This window comes from Quercus robur, chromosome 1, assembly GCF_932294415.1.
Source record: "Quercus robur chromosome 1, dhQueRobu3.1, whole genome shotgun sequence".
Taxonomy (NCBI): Eukaryota; Viridiplantae; Streptophyta; class Magnoliopsida; order Fagales; family Fagaceae; genus Quercus; species Quercus robur.
In genome coordinates, this window is record NC_065534.1 from 26,878,225 (window position 1) to 26,899,100 (window position 20,876).

General features: G+C 36.5%; 1 protein-coding gene across 2 annotated transcripts; it reads right to left on the reverse strand.

The window, feature by feature from the left end:
* Window positions 1-8,497: 8,497 nt before the first annotated feature.
* LOC126727623 (UDP-glycosyltransferase 87A1-like) lies at window positions 8,498-10,423 on the reverse strand. Of its 2 annotated transcripts, none has more exons than XM_050433447.1 (2): window positions 9,794-10,423; window positions 8,498-9,618 (listed from the first exon to the last, which is right to left on the reverse strand). In XM_050433447.1, the coding sequence occupies exons 1-2, from the start codon at window positions 10,263-10,265 to the stop codon at window positions 8,780-8,782; spliced, it is 1,311 nt and encodes a 436-aa protein (XP_050289404.1). In that variant the 5' UTR covers window positions 10,266-10,423; the 3' UTR covers window positions 8,498-8,779. The 2 variants fall into 2 exon arrangements, with proteins under 2 accessions (XP_050289404.1, XP_050289393.1); XM_050433436.1 differs by having other exon boundaries at window positions 8,498-9,621; window positions 9,794-10,417.
* Between the last annotated feature and the right edge of the window lie 10,453 nt (window positions 10,424-20,876).

Sequence of the window (20,876 nt, forward strand, 5' to 3'; positions counted from 1 at the left end):
TCCTTCCGGTCCCCCTCCTCCTCCCATGCGATTTTTACTTTTAGGATTTGATTTCTGAAATATATACATTAAAAAAAAAAAAAAAAAAATTGAACGGGAGTAGGTGGGGGGGGGGGGGGGGGGGGGGGGGGGGGGGGGGGGGGGGAACCGGGGGAGGATATACACTTGAATTTTTTTTTGAGAAAAAAATAGGATAACCCATACAAGAGTCTATACTTATCAACTAAAAAAAAAATTTGAGGGGCCATGGCCCTTTCAACTCCTAACGTGGCTCTGCCACTGACCTTTGTACATGGGTTTATTTTTTGCGTTTGGGGATATGTGTTTTTATTTTATTTTTTTGTTGCACCTAATAAAGCATTTAGATTGCCTACATATCCTTGGTGGGGGTCAAGCCAATTTGTAGTTCTTAAATTGAGGTTTTAGATTTAAAACCCTCAAATATGATTTTGTCCACTTTAAATGATGGACATTTAAGTCAAATACTAGGTATTTAATTAAGCATTGACTTAATTTTGTTTTTGGGTGAGATAATTTATTTTAATCTCAAGAATAAGTCAAGGACCTGTGTTTTTATGGAAATTGAACCAAGGATTCTCTTTTTGAGAAATTGAATGTCCAAACAAATTTCCCTTTCTTTCATTTGCTTCTTTGTTTAGGAATTTTAACAAGTAATATTATTTTGATTGAAGTCCCCAAAATTAATTGAGGTATTGAAAATTCCTTTGAAGCAATTTTATTTTTATGAACATTTTTAGAAATTAGGAATTGAAAAATTTTCTCAAATTAATTTTATGATCATTTTATTTTAGGAATTAAATACTCCATTGAATTAATTTGAAAGAATTAGAAACTTCACTCTATTTAAAATAATTTTGGGAGTCAAGGACTCCATTGAAGCATGTTATTTTAAATTGGTGATGTCAAGAACTCCAAATTTTTAATTGGTGGAGTCAAGGACTCCATTGATTTGTTTGATTTGTAGAGTCAAGGATTCTAATATTTTAATTGGTGGAGTCAAGGACTCAATTGAATCAATTCATAAGGTACTCCATTGTTGTATTTGATTTAGTAGTGTCAAGGACTCTAATATTTAAATTGATGGAGTCAAAGATTCAATCGAATCAATTCATAATGGTAGAGTCAATGACTCCATTGATGTATTTGATTTGGTAGAGTCAAGGACTCTATTAAATTAATTCATTATGGTAAAGTCAAGGACTCCATTGAAGCATTCGATTTTGTAGAGTCATGGATTCTATTGATGTATTTGATTTGGTATAGAGTCAATGACTCTAATATTTAAATTGGTAGAGTCAAGAATTCTATTGAATTAATTGAAATGGTAGAGTCAAGGATTTCATTGAATTTTGAGAAGGCATTGGACAAAAGCTTTAGAGAATTTTTACTTGGTAATTCTCATGTAGGATCTGAGTCAAGGACTCATACTCCAAGTTTTATATATGGAATTAGGAACTCCTCATGAAACCCAACCCAATTTGTTTTACTAAATAAAAATTCAGTTTTGAGAAAGAGGGAGAGAGAGATTTAAAGAATAAAGGGACAGGTGAAGTCCCACATAAAAACCTATTGCTGAAACTACTTTAAGCTTCTGCGTCCTCTCTTTCTTCTTTTCACTTGTTGCGCTCTCTGCATTCTGTCCGTGTGTGTATTTTCTTTGTTCTTGCTCTGTGTTTTTTCTTCCCTTTTTTCACTTGCTGAAGCCTTCTCTAATTTACAGAGAAATTGAAGAAACCGATTAGCTCCTTCTTTTTCTCAACTGATGTAGTACTGCACTTGCTTCTTTCACGGGCAGTTGGTGTGGATTGTAGCTGATTTTCAGCTACATTTTTCTTTTGGAATTAGGGCAAAGAGAAATGATATGTCCACAATATTTTCACGACAAATTCTAAGTAGCAGGTTGTTACTAGTTGTTATTATTGGAGAAAAAAAGTAATCTTAGTGTTAGGTTCAAATTTAAACCTATAACAACTTATCATCTTTAATTTGTTGTAAAAATATTGTAAAAATGTTGTGGACGTAGCCCTTCTCGCAGGGCAAATTACAATTTACTCACCTATGATTTGACCAAAATTTAAGTTGCCTACTTATGGTTTGAAATTTAACACTTTATTTACATGAGATTAGCTCAGTTAGAGTTCTGTAAACCACCTCGGTTAAAAACATGACTAAATATGTAATTTCGCTTCACTTTTATGTCTCTTTCCTCAAAAAACATAAAAATACAAGATTGAATAAAATAAAAAATAATCCAACAGAACACTTACATTATGGAATTTCAAATTACAATTAGTCAACTTAAATTTCGGTCATATCTCAAATGGATAAAGTATCAAATTTTTAACAACTTAAATTTTGATATAACCATATAGGTTACGTTGTAATTTACCTTTAGAATTGTCGGAGTGATGCGGCAGGAAGTTATTTCACTTAACCACATGTCCCACTCCCACCTACATCTTCTCCCATTTATTTATTTATTATTATTATTATTAAAATGGGTAATGACATTGGGCTTGGCTGCCAAGCCTGCCATGCCATAAGTTTAGTTAGCAACCCCACCTCTTTTGCACGTGACGTGAGTGTGGGCCGGGGTTTGTTTATATATATATATATATATATATATATATATTTCTTTTTATATCATCCTTATATTTTTGTTTGCACTATTTGTTTTTATAATTAATTTTGTTAATTTTGGAGGGCATTTATTTTTTTGTTCCTACAAACTTGTCCAAAATTTATATTCTTTGATAAATCCTACTTGGCTACTTTTTTTATGTAACCATTTTTTTTTTTTTAATTTCACATTTCAACATGGTAATTTAATGAGATTGTTGTGTTTGTTTTGTCTTTTAGTTTGACATTTTTATAATTACATGAAAAAGACAATAAATAATTAATATTTTAGTTTAACATTTTTGGAGCTCATTTTTTTTTTTAATTTAGATTTTTTTCATGTATTTTTACTTAGTAATAATAATTAGTATTGTAGGGATACGTTTTGCAGCCCAAACCCAAAATGTATGGGATATTGGCCCAGTACAATAAATTTGTAGAGAGTGGGTCGAAAAATTAGGTCCTAATGAATTGGACAATGGCTAGTATGGATTTAAAGGATGATCAAGCAAAAGTAAGAAGCATTGATTTGAATGAATTCCCCGTCTGAGGAGGTAAATCTTGATATAAATCAATTAAACCTATTGCAAGAATAATTTTGATGGCTACAATGTTCTCTCTTCCTTTTTCCGATTTCCTTCTCATGGAGGATCTCTTACATTATATATATCTCTTTGGACCATCTTGATCCTACACTTATTGGTCATTTGAGTCATTACTTGAGTACTTGTTCCATTAGACACCCTCTTTGGCTTTCTGTGAGTTGTGGTAGCCAAGGCAGCACTATTCAGGAGTCTTTTCCACATAAATGCGGTCAGAAAAGTAGCTGCAGTGCATTTAATGTGGTGGTAGCAGCTTTCCCTTAGATATTTTTGGGTTCCCCTCCTTCTTTTATGTTCATGATACACGTCACTATCACTGGAACTTCTTGGAAGGTCACCCTGATTGTTGGAATACATAATTGAGCTGTATTTACCATGTTTGAGGAGATATTTGTCCTTAGACCACATTCCCACTTGTATCTTGCTCATTAAGTCTTGGGTTTGAACCATTCATTATCATTTGTTCCTCCTCGGACTATTCATGCTCTCGGCCAAGGTCCAAGGCCCAATATATGATTTGGGCCCTTAACCCTACAAGTATTGTAGCAAAATTTAGTGTAGATCAATCATAAATAATTTCTGACATTTAAAAGAATGTCAAGTTTCTTTTTGATAGATAATTGCATTACAATTTATTGAGAAACAATTATTTTGTGTCTTCTTGATAGTTTGTTAACACTACTTAGGTTTTAATTTGAATTTTCATGAATTTATTTGTTCATATCTCGGCCCTCCTAACAATTGAAATCCATCCTCTGTACCTAGTTGCAATGGTCCTCTCTTGTCTCTCTCTTAACATCTCTGCTAAAACATGGTCACTCGCCTCTTGGCCACTAAGCTTTATCCAAGTTCACCAAGATCCCTGCTAGTTGTCAACACTTGATTGCAACCACACAAGTTGCAATGAGCTCATCTCGCTACCTAACATGCGTGGAGTTATTGATAGGAGTAGGGGTGTTCACCAAACCGCACCAAAACCGCTCGTAAAATGGCATAACCATACGGCACCGCAAGTAATAGTGCACCGCACCCTCTCTATATATTAATATATTTATTTTTTTTAATATTAAATATATTATTAATAGTTTAATTACCCTAGTTTTTTAAAAAAAAATTAATAACCCTAGCAAGTGTTGATTAGGAAAGCCAACCCAAAATAAAGAAAAACGAACTCAATAGTTAAGACTTGGCCCAATACAAAGGGAAAAATCAATGTTAGGCTGGGCAGAAAAACCCAAAATTTGAAAAATATACTTGCTTTAAACCGTACAAATCGCATCTTATATACCGTACTTCACATGTGATTGCAAAAATAAAGTGCAATGCAGTTATGATTTTTGGCTAAACTCTAAACCACACTACATTGCATATGTGACCGCAAAAATGACGTGTGATGCGGTTATAGTTTTGGGTAAACCACATCGCAAAGTGGGGTGATAAAAATGGCTCAAACCCGCACCACACCACTCTGCGAACACCCCTAGATTGGAGTCATATCAAGGTCCATAGCCTCCCCAATGGCCAAATGTTGATATAGGTTTCCATCAATTTGGCTTTAGGTTGTGGTTGATTATAAGAAAATATTTTGGGATGTGTGCATCAAGGCACTTAATGCGATCGTCGATGCCACATATTAAGGGCCCATTTGGTTGAGAGAATAGAGAAGTGGGAAGATAAAAATATGGAGAGAATGGAAAAGTGGGATGATAGAAAAGATTTTAGTTTCCCTCATTTATGTTTAGTTGAGAGGGTAGAAATGTGGAGGATAGAAAACTTTTTTGTTTGGTTGAGATGAAAAATAAGAGGACTGAAAATAGAGTTTTTATAATTTACTCTCATGTCCCTATTAAAAATAAAACAAAAGGTAACACATTATATACTTTAAAAATTGTGTATAGATGGGCACTTCATTAAAATGAAAATATAAAATAAAGAAATTAATCTAAAAATGTTTTCAAAAAAACAAAAACAAAAACCAACCAAAACTGATGAGAAAAAAAAAGTAAGAAACATATGAGCACCCACAGAAAAAAGAAGGAAAATAATAATAATAATAATAATAAGACACAAAAACATATGAGCACCCACAGAAAAAGACACAAAAATAAAAGCAGCCAAAAGGCCTAAAACTTCCAAAATGTTTCTGTTAGGGTATAAAACTTCCAAAATGTTTCTGTTAGGGTATATTTTTTTAAAAGTAACAAGAAGATTTGCTCTTTGTTTTCTCTACTATAATCTCCCAAATTTGGGGAGATTGAGTTTTGGTGAATTTGAGGAGAAAACACCTAGACTCAACCAGTTTTCTCTCCCGTCTCTCCTCTCAACCAAACAGCTACTCCAACCATTTTTTCCTTATTTTTCTCTTTTTTATTTTCCATCCAACCACTTTTCACTCTAGCCAAACATACCCTTAGGGGATTTTGTGTGTGTGTGTGTGTGTAATAAGCTTTCTTATTGGGATATCAAGTGGGATAAGGTTATCAATGTGAGGCTGTGTGTGATTAGGTGTTGGTGCTATTCTTTGTTGCCCTTTTTTTTTGTTCACACCCTTTTCGCCAATTGGGATTGGCACTCCTACCCAAAACTTGTTCAATGGAATACTTATGAATGGGCGGTCTTTGAGAGAGCAACATGGGGTTTGAGCTTCTTGACTACAATGGTGGTATGGTGTCATTCTTAGTTGGGTTTTTTTTTTTTTTTTTTTTTTTTTTTTTTTTTTTTTTTATAATATTTTTTTTGGTCCTGTTCAAGCATATGGGTGACATGACTTATGGTGATAGCTAGCATTAAATGGGTGATATCATATATGGTTTAATGACTAAGCACCCATCAGGCACTTAATCATGAGACTACTAACAGAGATGGATGATAGATCTCTTGTGAAAATGGAATTAAATGTTAAAGCCTGTTAAGGACATAATTTATGTAATTGGCTAATCCTTTAACAAAATGCACTTTACTTGTAATCAGGTAGATCTAGGATAGGTTTAGTACTTCAAGAAATATGTTATTCAAGCCAAGTGTTCAAGTCAAGTATTAAAGCCATGAAGATTGGACCAAGAAATAAGTAAAGAAAAACTATTCATTAAAGCTCGACAGATACCTCAACAAAAACAGTATTTATCGAGACTTAATGAAGAAAGTTCGATAGAAACTCGATAGAAGCTGAATCTGTCGAGATCTACGAAATCAGAATTTTCAAATCTGATTTTTAGCTTATGATGACATGTATGTGTAGGGTTTCTTTTCTCACAACCCTAGATATATATTAGGTGTTAGGACATATGTGATTCACTTGTTAGAAACATATGTCACTATTTTATGTAATTAGCCAATCCTTTGACAAAACGTATTTTACTTGTAATTGGGTAGATCTAGGATGTGTTTAATGTTTCAAGAAACCTTGTTTCAAGTTCAAGTGTTAAATCCATGCAAGTCTATCCAAGATTCAAGTCTAAAAAGTGTCTGTCATTAAAACTCGATATCCAGCTCGACAGCTAGCCATCTATCGAGCCTTGAAGAGCTGTTCTAACCCGTGGCTTGACAGATAGACATCTGTCGAGGTTTATGAAAAACAAAGTTTTAGTTATGTTTTGATTCCAATCCGTGATTGTATGTTTGTGTTTTCTTTTCTCACAACCCTAGATATATAAAAGGATTATTTTAAGGGTCATCAAAGGTGACACAAGTTGCACAAGTGTCGAGCAAAGTTTGTTCAAGCAAATTATGACCGGAGACAGAATTTGCCCTAGTTCATCTTTCTTGTGAAAAAGCTGCTATGTTTATGCACCGTAGGGTTTTGTAACTAAGGAGCTTCTCGATCTTCATCGTGTGATGAACTGAAGAACTTTGCAGCCAACAACCTTCTCTAGTTGGTGATTGAAGTCGCGTACTAGGATCTGCGCAATTGGTTAGTCACGTACTGGGAACCGTGCATTACGAGGAGAGATTGTCACTACAGAACAAGTTCAATTGGGTATTGAGGTAAGGGTTCAATTGTAGATTGGTATAAGGTACTAAGATTTCTTTACTTCTAACCGCTTGTTGTGATAATAGTGGATTCTTGAGAGTGGTGATTAAAATCACCCGGTGGAGTTTTTGTCTTGTAGGTTTTCCCCATTCGTAAACAAATCACCGTATTAATTTATTTTCTGCTGCATACTTTAGTTTATTGGTGATTTGTTTGTGCTACCACGCGTTTGCTTGTTAATTTGATTAATTAATAAACTTGGCTAATTAATTAATTAATTCATCACAAGAGGTCAATTCATTTTTGGCCTATCATAAAGCTTATTTTAAAGGCTGTTATACATAGAGAACATATGCAGAAAGTGACCTAATGCCTTATTCAATCTGCAAGAAGTTACTGCATTTTTGCGCCTTAGGGTTTTGTAACTAAGTGCTTTTTGACCTTTATTATTGATGAAGTGAAGAACTTTGCAGCCAACAACATCTTCTTTAAGTTGCTGGAGTTAGTCACGCACTAGGATCCGTGCATCATTGGTGACATTCATATATTGAAGAGTTCAGAGGTTCTGAAACGGTAGAAGGTTTTTGCTGTAAGTTCATCTACGGGGATTGTAGAGTCTAGGGACAAAAATTTTGTACTAGATCAGAAACTTCTCTTTACTATAGTGAATTGCTTTTGGGGAAGGTTTCCCCCCAAATTTTTACTGTGAAACTAGTTTGTTTTATTGGTTTTCCTAAGTCATCATATCTTGTCTTATTTACTATTTCGCTGTACATGATATTGATATTTATTTGTTTTAACAAGGTTTATTCATAATAAATCTAATTAACAATTTGAATTTAAAACTTGTTAATTCTATTAACCGGGGTCTAAATTTCCCAACAAAGTCCAAAATAAAAACAACCCCAAGAGTTAAGGTCAAAATATAGTTTACTCTTTAAAAAAAGGACCAAGTTTGAGATGAAATACTATGAATTCATATCATCAATATTATAATTCCATAGAGATGGAGATTCAAATCTTTATTCTCCCTATAAAGAATAATAAGCAATGTTATCGAGGTACAAGATTTTTGACACCTTTAAAGGCATTCAGACTCTAGTTTTACAATAAATATTCAAAGCTACTAGATTATGAGAATTTTAATAAATTTTTCTTCAAACCACCGCCCCCACCACTGCCAATGATGATGATGATGTTAATATCATAAGATACGTACTTAATTTCTATTTGCTAGACCCTAAAATAAATAAATACACACATATATATAAAATAAAAAATAAAATAAAAAAGAAGAAGCATGGATTCAACTTTATTGATGTTGGTAATTGGTGAACCTTACAACCAAATTTAATATTAAGCTTTGTAGTTCAACTACACTTCCCAGTGTTTCTAAAAGAGATATCTAGATATCAAAGTTCCCTCCTTAACTATCCAATTATCCAAAAAAAAAAAAAAAAAAAAAAACAACAACAACAACAACAGATCAACATGGATTTTTTCATAAAACAAAGGGACACTAGCATTCTATGGTTGTGAAACGAAGAACAAAAAAATTATTGTTAACTCAATAACCATCGCAATTTGAGAGGTCCTTGATGAAAGCATTGATGCTGCTTTCACATGATCCTCCTTTGACAATCGCACGTTGACATATGTGTTGAACTTCACTTGCTTTTGATCTAATTTCTTTCATTTCATCACTTTCCAAATCCATAAATTTCGTCACTAACTTTGCAATTTCCGCTCCTGTCACCAAATTGTCTGCTCCCACATCTTTCTTCACCCTCCACCCAATTTTCCAATCCTCCACAATTAGCTTACTATTATGAATCTGATCAAATCCTATAGGATATGTAAGAAAAGGAATACCATAGAACATACCTTCTTTAGTGGAATTCCACCCACAGTGTGACCAAAAGCCTCCTATAGAAGAATGAGATAAGACTTTCAACTGGTCACACCAAGGCACTACTAACCCCATATCACCACAAACTTCATTCAACCTGCAGGTCTCATCACGCGCAACCCATAAGAATCTGACACCACTATCGTGCAAACCAATTGCAATTTCATCCATTTGGGCACTAGAAATTGAAAGAAAGCTTCCCATTGAAATATATAGAACTGAACTTCTAGGTTGGCAATCTAGCCAGTTTAGATAGTTTTGGTTACCGGGATTCATATTTTCTTCAAGATCTAAGAGAGGTATGGTTGGGCCCACAGCATATACAGGAAATGAGAATTGTGATTTTAGAACATCAATTGTCTCGGATTCCAACTCATAAATGGAAGCCAATAAGAGATATTGTGCTTTGGTTACACATGAACAAGCTTCGAAGAACCTTTGTGACATTTGTTGAACTCTCTGATCATGAGCAGTATCCACTACCCGCTCCTCAGCTTCTTCTAAAACACCCAAATTTAGTTGTATCAATAGAAATTAGGAGTTGGGTAACTAGTAGTAATTCACATATTTTGAAATAAAATTAAATGAATAATTCTGAAATTAATTTTATACTTCCCACTTACAGAAACTTAACAAAAAGAAATTTGTGACATACTGTAAAGATGTACTCACCTGAGATGAAATCAGCTTGAAAACGTTGAATGGTCGTCGAGAGCATAGACGGTGACATAGTCCAAAGCGATGCGACCGGAATATTCCTCCGGTTGCCGACGCCAACCACCCAGGAAAGCACAGTATCAGCCATGATAACTGTAACGGGTAGCTCAAGCTGATCAAGGAGCTGCACAAACGGAGCTTCCAACTTTGTCATGGTAGCTTCGAAGAAAGAGAAAATGTCAGCGGCGCGGACTAGCTCCGATGGGATAACGTTAGGTATGGTGCTGAAGCGAACGTTGTCGGGCTTAGGATCGGAGCCGATGAAACTGAGCCATTCTTCAGTGACAACGAAGGTGATGAGAATATCCTTCTTTTTGGAAGCTAGTATCTTGCAGAGGTTCATCATGGGGTTGATGTGGCCGCGACCTGGATAAGGCATAGCCACCACATGGCACTGCGTAGTTGGTTTAACTTTGACGGAATTCATGTCCGAAATTGGGATTTACAGTGTTTGTGGTGAGAGGACACTTCTCAAGAATAAATCCTCCTGGCTTTAGGCAATTTTTTCACGCGTAGTCATTGTAGTGTACTTTGATTTGATGACTGAAAGTGTCAAAAAGCAAAAGCCTTTTTGCATCTTCTTTCTACTTCTTTTAAAATAAAATAAAAAATCTTTGACTAGAAATTTGTGTATTTTGGACCAACCACAGCCAGTAGGTTTACTGGTATGAATTTAATACGTTTATCTATGTCTTTATTTTTATCCAATATTATGTGCTTTTTTTTTGGGGGGGAGGGGGGGGGGGGGGGGGGTGGGGGTGTTCAAATAGTAGGAGTTTGTTGGTTTGTTTTTTATTTATTTGATTTAGTGATGAAGAAGCCGGCATCATGAGTTGGATATATATTCAGCTTAAAATTGAAAAGTTGTCGCTAGGTAAAGAGAGATTCGTCCACAATATTTTTATAACAAATTATAGGTAATTAATTGTTATTGATTCAAATTTGAATATAACATTATGATTACTTTTTTCCCCAACAATAAAAATAAGTGATAACTTGCCACTTATAATTTGTTGGTTTGTTTTTTATTTATTTGATTTAGTGATGAAGAAGCCGACATCATGAGTTGGATATTGTGGGGGATAAAATCTGTCAGTGGATGTTGGGTCGTAGTTCATGTACCAAGCCCAACCACGATAAGAAGAAAAGGCAGGGGGCGCAGGATATCCCATCCTAACTATGATGGGCCGGGCCTGCTTAGGGGCGTCCGAGGAGGAGTACCTCCTCGGACTCGCCAAGTGAGTGTCAAATTCGCACCTCCTACCTAGCGAAAGGTCACTCAATACGAAGGAATGGTGCATGGCGTCCAGGAAGGGGGGCAACCACAACTGCCGCATTAAATGCCAAGGAACTACTTTTCCAGCCGCATTAATGTGGAAGGGACAGAAAGGCAGAATCATCTTGGCCAGTGCAACTCACAGAAAAGAAAAAAGGATGGCCTATGGGACAGGCACTCAAGTGGAAGGTCAGATGGCTGACAAGTGTAGGGTCATGATCTTAGGAAGGATGCTATATAAGAGAAGAAGATCCCCATGGAAAAAGGATCGGAAGCTGAACAAAGAAAAAGATAGAGAAAGAGAAAAGAGACAGAAGAATATGAAACAGCCCCAGGGACCATCATTCCAAAGGTTTGAAGGGATATCCTTACGTCCAACTGGTTGCATGACACGGTCGTAACTGCGTTTCTTCTGTCGAAGATCTAGTTCTGTAACCTACTCTCTACAAATTCATTGTTAAGGGACTTTTGGGCCAGGATCACCTGCCTTTTGGGCCAGCGCCCCAAAATCGTGCCATGCAACCAGATGATCCTCAGATGATCCTCTTGTAATGGGGTCTTTCTTCTTTATATTACTCTGTTTTGCTTCATCTCAGCCCTCTACATCCCTAAGGGCCCTGAGTTGGGGCAGGCTGATCATCTACTGCTGGGTTCTCCGGGGCGATCTCCTGGGCCTGGGCAAGGATCTCCCTGATGCGGAGACTGTCCTCGGGTGACTGACCCTGCATAGCTTGCTCCATGCCCCCAGTCTCGGGAATGGGGGAATCTGCTGGAAGAGGCTCAGTGGAGGCGACCTCCCCAGGAGTCTCACGTATCTCCGCAGGGTAAAAGATGTTCTCAGCTTTCCTGAGATCAGAATCGGCGGGGACGGCTGCCCGATCCATGGCCAATCCCCAGGTCGAGGTGACATAATCCCTGCAGACGGTGGCAACTTCCTCGGTCAATCTCTCCTCAGTATCGTGAACCCCACGTTCATACGAAGCCGCCACAGCCTTCTCGGCAACCTCCCTGGACAAACGGGCTTCCTCTTTGGCCCTTGCAAGCTCAGCCTTAAGCTCCGAAACCGCTTGTTGCTCCGCTGACAGTCTTTCCTCAGAGTGTCGGAGCTGCTTGCGCAGCTCTTCGGTTTGCTTTTCAGCATTCTTCAGGCCAGCCTCTGCGCTCGCATTGGCCTTCTTCATTTCTTTTAGCTCATGATCCTTACGATCAAGATCTCGTTTGAGATCGCTCGCGGCCCTCTCAGCTGTAGCACGAGACTGAGCCTCCTTGTGCGCATCCTCACGAGCTTGCTTGGCCCACTCCTCAGCAACATAAATTTGTTGGGTGACCTGCACTCAGACGAAAATGAAGACGATACCAAGATAAGACGATAAGAGGGTTCTCAACAAGAAGATAAGATAGAAAATTCCACTTACCACAGCCATGTCCCTCTTCAGTGACATGAAAAGCTCTGGCTGACGAATCTTCCTGAGGCCTTCCATATCACGGGGCAAGAGTAGAGGCTGCTGCAACGCTTCAGCCATGAACGAAGCTTGCTCACGCTGGGACTCCCATAGGGTCGCATCCCAGAGGATTGGAGCGCCATCTAGCTCGATCCGAGGAGACCATGTTCGTGGTCCCCTCTGAGTGACCGCCTCATCTCGGCTCTCAGTGGACCTGGTTCTTTTTTCTCGGGGCTCTTTCGTTTCCTTGCCCTTCTTTCTAGGCCCGGCTTTCTCACGGGCAACCTCTCCCTCCTCCGCCTCTTCTACAGGCCTTTTTCGCCTTAGGTTAGGCATAGGCTTCAGCGCCGCGCCCGACGAGGGAGGGGGAGGAGCAGCGGGGGATTTGGAGACAACCTGCCCTTTCGGGAGTTCCTTAGAGGTCTGCCCTTTGGACCTGTTGGATAGGAGACCCCGGAGGCCAGTCCTCGGCTGGAGGTCCATCCCTTCTTCCTCTTCTGTGTCCTCGCTGATATCGGGCTGTGCGATGACCAAACCAGTACTAGGAGCCGCTGAGGCACGGTCTAAATCAACGTCAGAATCGGAGATCTCTACTACTCTGACCGAAGCCTCCCCTTCCTCAGTAAACTGGAACTGGTCTATCTGATCCTCTAAGGATGAATGTGAAGAGTCGGCCTCCTCCTCCTCTGGGATAACTACTGGGGGAAAGATACGTTGGGGAGGTAACTGAACAGGAGGCAAATCTGTATCAACGAGGAACCCTGGTATGGACACGTCAATCCGTGCTAATCTCGGACTACCGGCTCTAATAGCTTGTCCGGCTTCTAGCTGGGCTCGAGTGAGCGAAATGTAATCCAAAATCAAAGGAGCCGACCGAAATTGTCCGTCCGTGCTAACAAAAATCTCGGACCTCAGGAGGTAATTTAAGGCTGGGACATTGACTAGGCTCAGCCGAGGAGTTGTTCGTTTTTTGTCTGCAAAGGCCGTTAAAAGATTTATGTTAGTCCTAAGAGACATGCAACCAAACCAACAAGTTCAAAAAAAAAAAAAAAAAAAAGAGAAAAGAAGAAAAAGAGGGGGAGGAGCTTGAAACCAAAGTCCTCCCCACGGCATCTAGTCCTACGACACCCCACCTGGCTCTCCCGCCCTAGTCGGACAGTGAGGTCCGTCAAACCATGGCCCGAAGACGATCAAATGGTCGTCCTTCAAGCCTTTGCTGGACTTCGATAGGCAGGATATCAACCTCACTTCGTCATTCCTAGACTTTAGATAGTATGTGTCGCCGAGCTTATGGCATTCATAAAGATGAACCACATCGTGCCATGAGAGGCCGAGGTTCATCTGACCGTTCAGGGTTTCGACACACCCCAGGATCCGGAACAGATTAGCAGTGCATTGATGGGGGGCCAACCTATGACCACGTAGGTAATCCCTAGTTATTCTCCCCATCGGAATAGTCATTCCTCCTTCCACGAAGGCTATCATTGGAATTGCGACCTCTTCTGTTCTCCGTTTGAGCAAAATGTCCTCCAGATGACAGTATTCTAAACCTACCTCCGGTGGGATACGATACTTCGCCCTGAAGCCCGCCATACCGGCCGGAGAATCTACCATTTTCTCAAGCCTACCCATCCCCTCTAATCCTAAAAAAAACAACTTGAAGGCAGTATGATTAATGAAGAATGATGGAGAAGAAGCACGCACTTACGGGTAAGAGGCACGAAGGAATCTTCAAAAGAATGGCAGCGGAAGTAAGAACGGACTGAAGGAATAAGCTCTGAGAAGTTCCGAATACTGAAAAGCTCTTCAAAAGTGAGGGACGAATACCCTCAAAGCCTGTTATACTCGGAAGAAGTTGAACAGACGCACTCGCGTCTAAGGCACGTGAAGCGCTATCCACTGTAGATCCTGCCTCCAACCGTTGGATTGGGCGAGTGTAAAACCTCGAAAGTTGCGGTTACTATCCCCAGAGTCATTAACTGCCCACAGCATTAATGAGGCACGTAAAGGCGTGCCTTCACCCCCTACAGGTGTGAAGCAGTGGTTCACCACGAGCCGTCTAGTGGGTATCAAAATCCCGCCTTTTCTCCTCGGACCTAGAAAAAGGCCGGCATTTTGAGGGGCTATTGTGGGGGATAAAATTTGTCAGTGGATGTTGGGCTGTAGTTCATGTACCAAGCCCAACCACGATAAGAAGAAAAGGCAGGGGGCGCAGGATATCCCATCCTAACTATGATGGGCCGGGCCTGCTTAGGGGCGTCCGAGGAGGAGTACCTCTTCGGACTCGCCAAGTGAATGTCAAATTCGCACCTCCTACCTAGCGAAAGGTCACTCAATACGAAGGAATGGTGCATGGCGTCCAGGAAGGGGGGCAACCACAACTGCCGCATTAAATGCCAAGGAACTACTTTTCCAGCCGCATTAATGTGGAAGGGACAGAAAGGCAGAATCATCTTGGCCAGTGCAACTCACAGAAAAGAAAAAAGGATGGCCTATGGGACAGGCACTCAAGTGGAAGGTCAGATGGCTGACAAGTATAGGGTCATGATCTTAGGAAGGATGCTATATAAGAGAAGAAGATCTCCATGGAAAAAGGATCGGAAGCTGAACAAAGAAAAAGATAGAGAAAGAGAAAAGAGACAGAAGAATATGAAACAGCCCCAGGGACCATCATTCCAAAGGTTTGAAGGGATATCCTTACGTCCAACTGGTTGCATGACACGGTCGTAACTGCGTTTCTTCTGTCGAAGATCTAGTTCTGTAACCTACTCTCTACAAATTCATTGTTAAGGGACTTTTGGGCCAGGATCACCTGCCTTTTGGGCCAGCGCCCCAAAATCGTGCCCCTACAGATATATATTCAGCTTAAAATTGAAAAGTTGTCGCTAGGTAAAGAGAGATTCGTCCACAATATTTTTATAACAAATTATAGGTAATTAGTTGTTATTGATTCAAATTTGAATCTAACATTATGATTACTTTTTTCCCCAACAATAAAAATAAGTGATAACTTGCCACTTATAATTTGTTGTAAAAATATTGTGGATATATTCAGCAAAAAGGCTGTTGACTATTTACTAATTACGAGCACTAGCAATAGTAGTACTAAAAAACTAAAAAGTTATTTTTAGCATCACAGTATACTAAAAAGAGTGTTGCAGTGAAGCTATAGTTATAATTTTTTGCTATCTTACTATAGTGCATAACTATATACGATTGTACACTATAGCTGAAAGCTAAAAAAAAATAAAAAATTTATTCTCAAATGATTTTTTTTTTCTATTCTTTTAAACTTTCTCTAATTCAATATCATGAAATTCCATAGTTCTTGCATATAAATAGGAAAATTGAGAGTGTAAGGGCTTTACAACTATCAGGAGTTTTGAGTTATTTTAAAATTTTCATTTATCTGTTAATTTGATGGTAGCTGATTTCAGATTTCAGATTTCATATTTCTGTGCATGTGATACATTGAAAGTGATTTCCTGCCAACCAGAAGAATCATAATCATATTCTATTGTGTAGTACACACACTTTGGTGTGTTGTATTGGATTTGAGATTCGATTCGAAAATTTACAAGCCAAATATGCATCCCCCAATGACTTAGTAGACCTCTAATTGATTTTCATATTGTATTTTTAAAAATTTCCATATCTGACTTATTCTCCACCTACAGATATGGAATTTAAAGAATTTTATTTTATTTCTTCCTTTTCTGAGAATTTAGTGCATCAAATATGGCCTATACATTATGGTTGATCAATTCAAATTTGATGTCTTAGTCATCACTTTTGGCATAGTTTAATCAAATTTCTTGGAAGCAAACTAAAATCTTTTTGCGATATTATTTGATTTGCAGGAATCTAAATCTCTTAAAGATACACCAGTAGTGATCATGTCCTCAGAGAACATCCCATCAAGGATCAACAGGTAAAGGGAATAACATACATTTTTGTTTTAATTTAGTTGAAAAATGCATTTAGTTTTAAATTTAAAAAAATGAGAATTGTTCGATTCAGTTTTTAATCTAACATGGTCTAATTGGTTTGATCAGATGCTTGGAAGAAGGAGCAGAAGAGTTCTTTTTGAAACCAGTTCAATTATCTGATGTGAATAAGCTCAAACCCCATTTGTTGAAGGGAAGAGACAAGGAATCAGAGCCCAGCATCAACAAGAGAAAGGGCATAGAAGAATGCCACTCACACGACAAAACAAGAACAAAATATGATGGCTTGGAAGTGGTCTAAAACTCTAACCGGCAATTTGATGATATATGGAGCTTTAAATTATAGGAAATTTGTGGGAAAATTCCCCTATCTTTTACTCATTTTCATAATTAATTTTAAGCATTTGAAACTCACAGGCTTGATAGAAATATTGATTCATTAGAGAGAAGAAAGACTACATTTTCAATCTTTAGGATCCATCCCCCCATGTTGTGCTTTGGGGTCTATTGTAAATTAACACAAATAGTTCAATTTTGTTGACTGATTTTACAGACTATTAAACTCTTTTTTATATCTTTGATGCATTTTGTTACCAGTCAAATATGTACAAACGGTAAGGATAAGGAAACTCCATCTGGTTGAAAGGCCAGAACTTTAAAAAATGAATTCTGAAAGTTGGTCCAATTTCTTGATCAGGAAAATATGTGTTCAAATCAAGAGAGAATGAATGAAGAAATGACGTCCTCGTATAATTTGGTTTGAGTTATGTATGTGAGTAATCTATGGATTACATTGTTCCAATTATAATATGTGCTCTATTTTATATGTTTTCTTATAAAGTTCATCCATTTTATAGTTCACATTGTTCCAAGATTGCTTCTAGACAATTGAGGTGATTGTTTTAGTCAAATATAAATTTGTATATATATAATTTGGTTTTTAAAAAAATAATGTTGTTATTATACTAGATAATAGGCTATTATTACAATTGAGAAATTCTTTTTAGTCAAAAGATAAATTTGTATATATATAGTTGGGGTTAAAAAAAAATATTATTGTTACACTAGATGATTATTTGCTATTATGATGATTGAGAAATTGTTTTAGTAAAAAAAAAAGAGTTCGGTTAGGGCACACATTAAGCCATCCATTTTTGGAAACATTTTATCGATAATTGAAAAAGCTGTCAAGACTTTTTCAATTTTCGAGAAATTTTTTTCCAAAAATGGTTAATTATTGTGTTTAGGGCACACATTAGCAAAATAAAAAAATAAAAAAAAGTATAAGTCTAATTTGGGGTTAAAAAAATTACTTGTTAACACTAGATGATTATTTACTATTATGTGGCAGCGACAGTGGGGGCGGTGGGGGTAGTGGTGGTGGAAGAGTCGGTGGCGACAATAATAGCAGCGGTAGCGGTTGCAGTGATTGTAATTATTATTTTATTGTAGTAGATATATTATTTTATTATGATATTTATATTATTTTATTAGATTAAAAATTAAAATAGATTAACTGTTATTAGATGTTTTGTAAAGTGAATAAGTATAATATATAAAATAACTTTTTGTAGTATCGAATAACTAAATTTTTAACTTTAATAATACGTGGATGCTTAGTGGTTGGAATACGTGTTTGCGAAAGACGATATCGATTTCGATACTATGAAAATAGAATCTCAATTTTGACCGAAGTGTCTATTAGAGTCAGAGAGCAGTACAGTCATTACCATGAAACTAGTATGTAGCCCCGTGCTACCGCACGAGAATGGATATATTATTAATTATGAGTTTATTCATGTTTAAAAGACTCAATTAAGTCTAAATTCATATTATTAACCATAAAATTTCATTAACAAAACTTAGCAGTATATATATTTTACACAGAAAGATGAACCTTGGTGACAATGTTTATCCAAAAGATCCATTCACGCTTTTGAATCTTCAATCTCTATTGGTGATTGAAATTTTCGCAGCTTAAAAAATTTTAAATTAAAAAAAAAAAAAAAAACCCTCAGAGTTGTACTTATTTTGTAGTTTTATGATGAGTCATTTTGTAACATAATGGACATTTGTGTGAAGAAAAAACCTCTGAAATTCTATGGTTGATAAAAGAAATTCTTTCCAATCTCTTTTTATAGAGAGAGGGGTTTGTGCGTGTTTTTATACATCTTTCATAGTTGTATTATCATGAAGCAGGTCCAATGGATTTAGATTGGTACTACCGATTCCCAAAGCATGAGTGTTTAATGTGTTATTAATTTCATCTCATTAGCTTTTGCACATGACAACAAAATAAAAAATAATTAGATTGTACACGTGTATAGTAAAATTGGACTCCAATTTCAGATTCTAATTGAACAATTGGAATGATAATATATGATAGTAACAACAATAGGAAAATTCAAATAAAATTTCGAATTAAATTGTAACAATCTGAATAAAAAATTCCAGTAGAAAGACAGGGTTGAGTGATCCACTCCAAGAAGGTGACCAAACTTGCGTAAATATAGAATAATAAATCTCTTTCCGGAAAATTTACATTGTTCATAACCTTTACCTTCACTGAACATTTTAAAAACATAGTGACTCACATCTGCCATCCAGACATCTACAGCCAGGTCCTCTCCAATTCGCGTAAGATTCCATTGATCACTATGTTCCTTTGCAGCCTGCAAAAGGTATCATCCATCGATCCACAGCAGTGCTTTCTTCATTGTTATAGGTGCCAAACCTGAACAAAAAGCCAAATATAAGGATAGTGAATTTTAGGCATAATGTGCATCTAATCACATATTAGTAATTTATAACAAATGTAAAGATGCAAACTTTGTAAGTGAATAGTAAACAAAACTCAACGTCAGAACCAATAAGAAAGCACTTTAATCCGAAACTCAATGCAAATGTAAAGATGCAAACTTTGTAAGCAATTTATAACAAAGATGCAAACTCTGGCTTTGCTATCTTTTTGGAAATTATGCAATGTACCCAAACCAAGTTCTTATCACCGATATTAATCTCTTTGGTTTTCACGTTTGACTACAAAATCAAGAAAAAACTTAATTAGCACAATAACTCACTTGACCCGATACATAGAAGTGGTTTTAATGAGAATGAGCCCACATACATTTAGCCACATGATGCAAAATTTAACTTCAATTTCAGATTCTAGACACATGGCACAAAATTAGAGTTCTAGTTTAGAATTCAATTTCACACTCTCCCTACTTCACCTATTATTTTATATATAGATAACAGTCTCGATTTTGACTAAAGTGTCCCCTCAATTCACGTGTCTATCAAAGAAAAGTTTTGGTTTTGTCTGTTTCATTGTTTTTTATTTTCAATTTTTTCTCTATTTATCCTCACAAATTAATCAGTTTCTTTTTCTTTTTTAATTCACAATTTTTCTTTTTCTTTGAATCCGGTTATGGTTGATCTCCCCTTATCTCTTTGGTCTTATGCTCTAGCTTGGCAAACGTTGATTTATGAATCTCTAATCTCCCTTTGACATAGACCGCCGCCCTACACCAACCATCACATGTCGTTACATACAGCCATCATGGTAATAATTTTTTTTTATTCAGAACATCATTAATTTATGAGTTTGTTTGTACTCAACTTTATTGATTTCTTTTATATATATTCTAACATTTCGAACAAAAATAAGGAACTTTTATGTAGAGAAACTATAAAGAAGCTCCAAAACACATTGACTTTATTTGTTTTTTATTTTTATATCACAATTTATTATTTTTCTATACTACATAAAAATTATCTGTATATAATAAAAAAATTAATTGTCAACTTTTTTTATAAAGAAAATTTGTATAATTTTTTTAGTGTGAATTATTTTTCCATAATATACGCTTGCTTAGGCTAAGCAAATTGTCCTACACAACTTATGCGTTGTCCTACCATGATTACATCTTTTCAGGTAAGAGGTTGGTTACTATTCTGGTAGCTTATATTTCAAATTTTATAAACTTCAATATGGTAGAATTTATGTGTTATTATCTTTATTGTTTAGATTAGGCTATAATATATTTTCTATTTTGTATATATATACATATATATATATAAAAAGGTTAAAATGCAAAACCCACCTTCTAAGATTTTTCAAAATTCATTTCAACCCTCTAATTTTATTTTCATTCATTTCAGTAATTTAAGTTTCAAATTTATTCAATTAAAGCATTTTCGTTAACTTTTGTTAAAAGTTTTTGAAAAAAAAAAATAGAACATTTTTCAATCATTAATTGATTTTTTTTAATTAAAAAAAAATTTAACAAAAATTTTAAAAATTGGAAAATTAACCATAACTGTAGAGTCACGATTTGAGGCCTAAGCCCAAAAGTGTATGAGTCTTGGTC

Coding starts and splice junctions, on each gene's coding strand:
- LOC126727623 (XM_050433436.1), bottom strand. CDS start 10,265: ATGAATTCCGTCAAAGTTAAACCAACTACGCAGTGCCATGTGGTGGCT. Junction 9,622..9,793: donor TCAAGCTGATTTCATCTCAG/GTGAGTACATCT, acceptor TGGGTGTTTTAG/AAGAAGCTGAGGAGCGGGTA.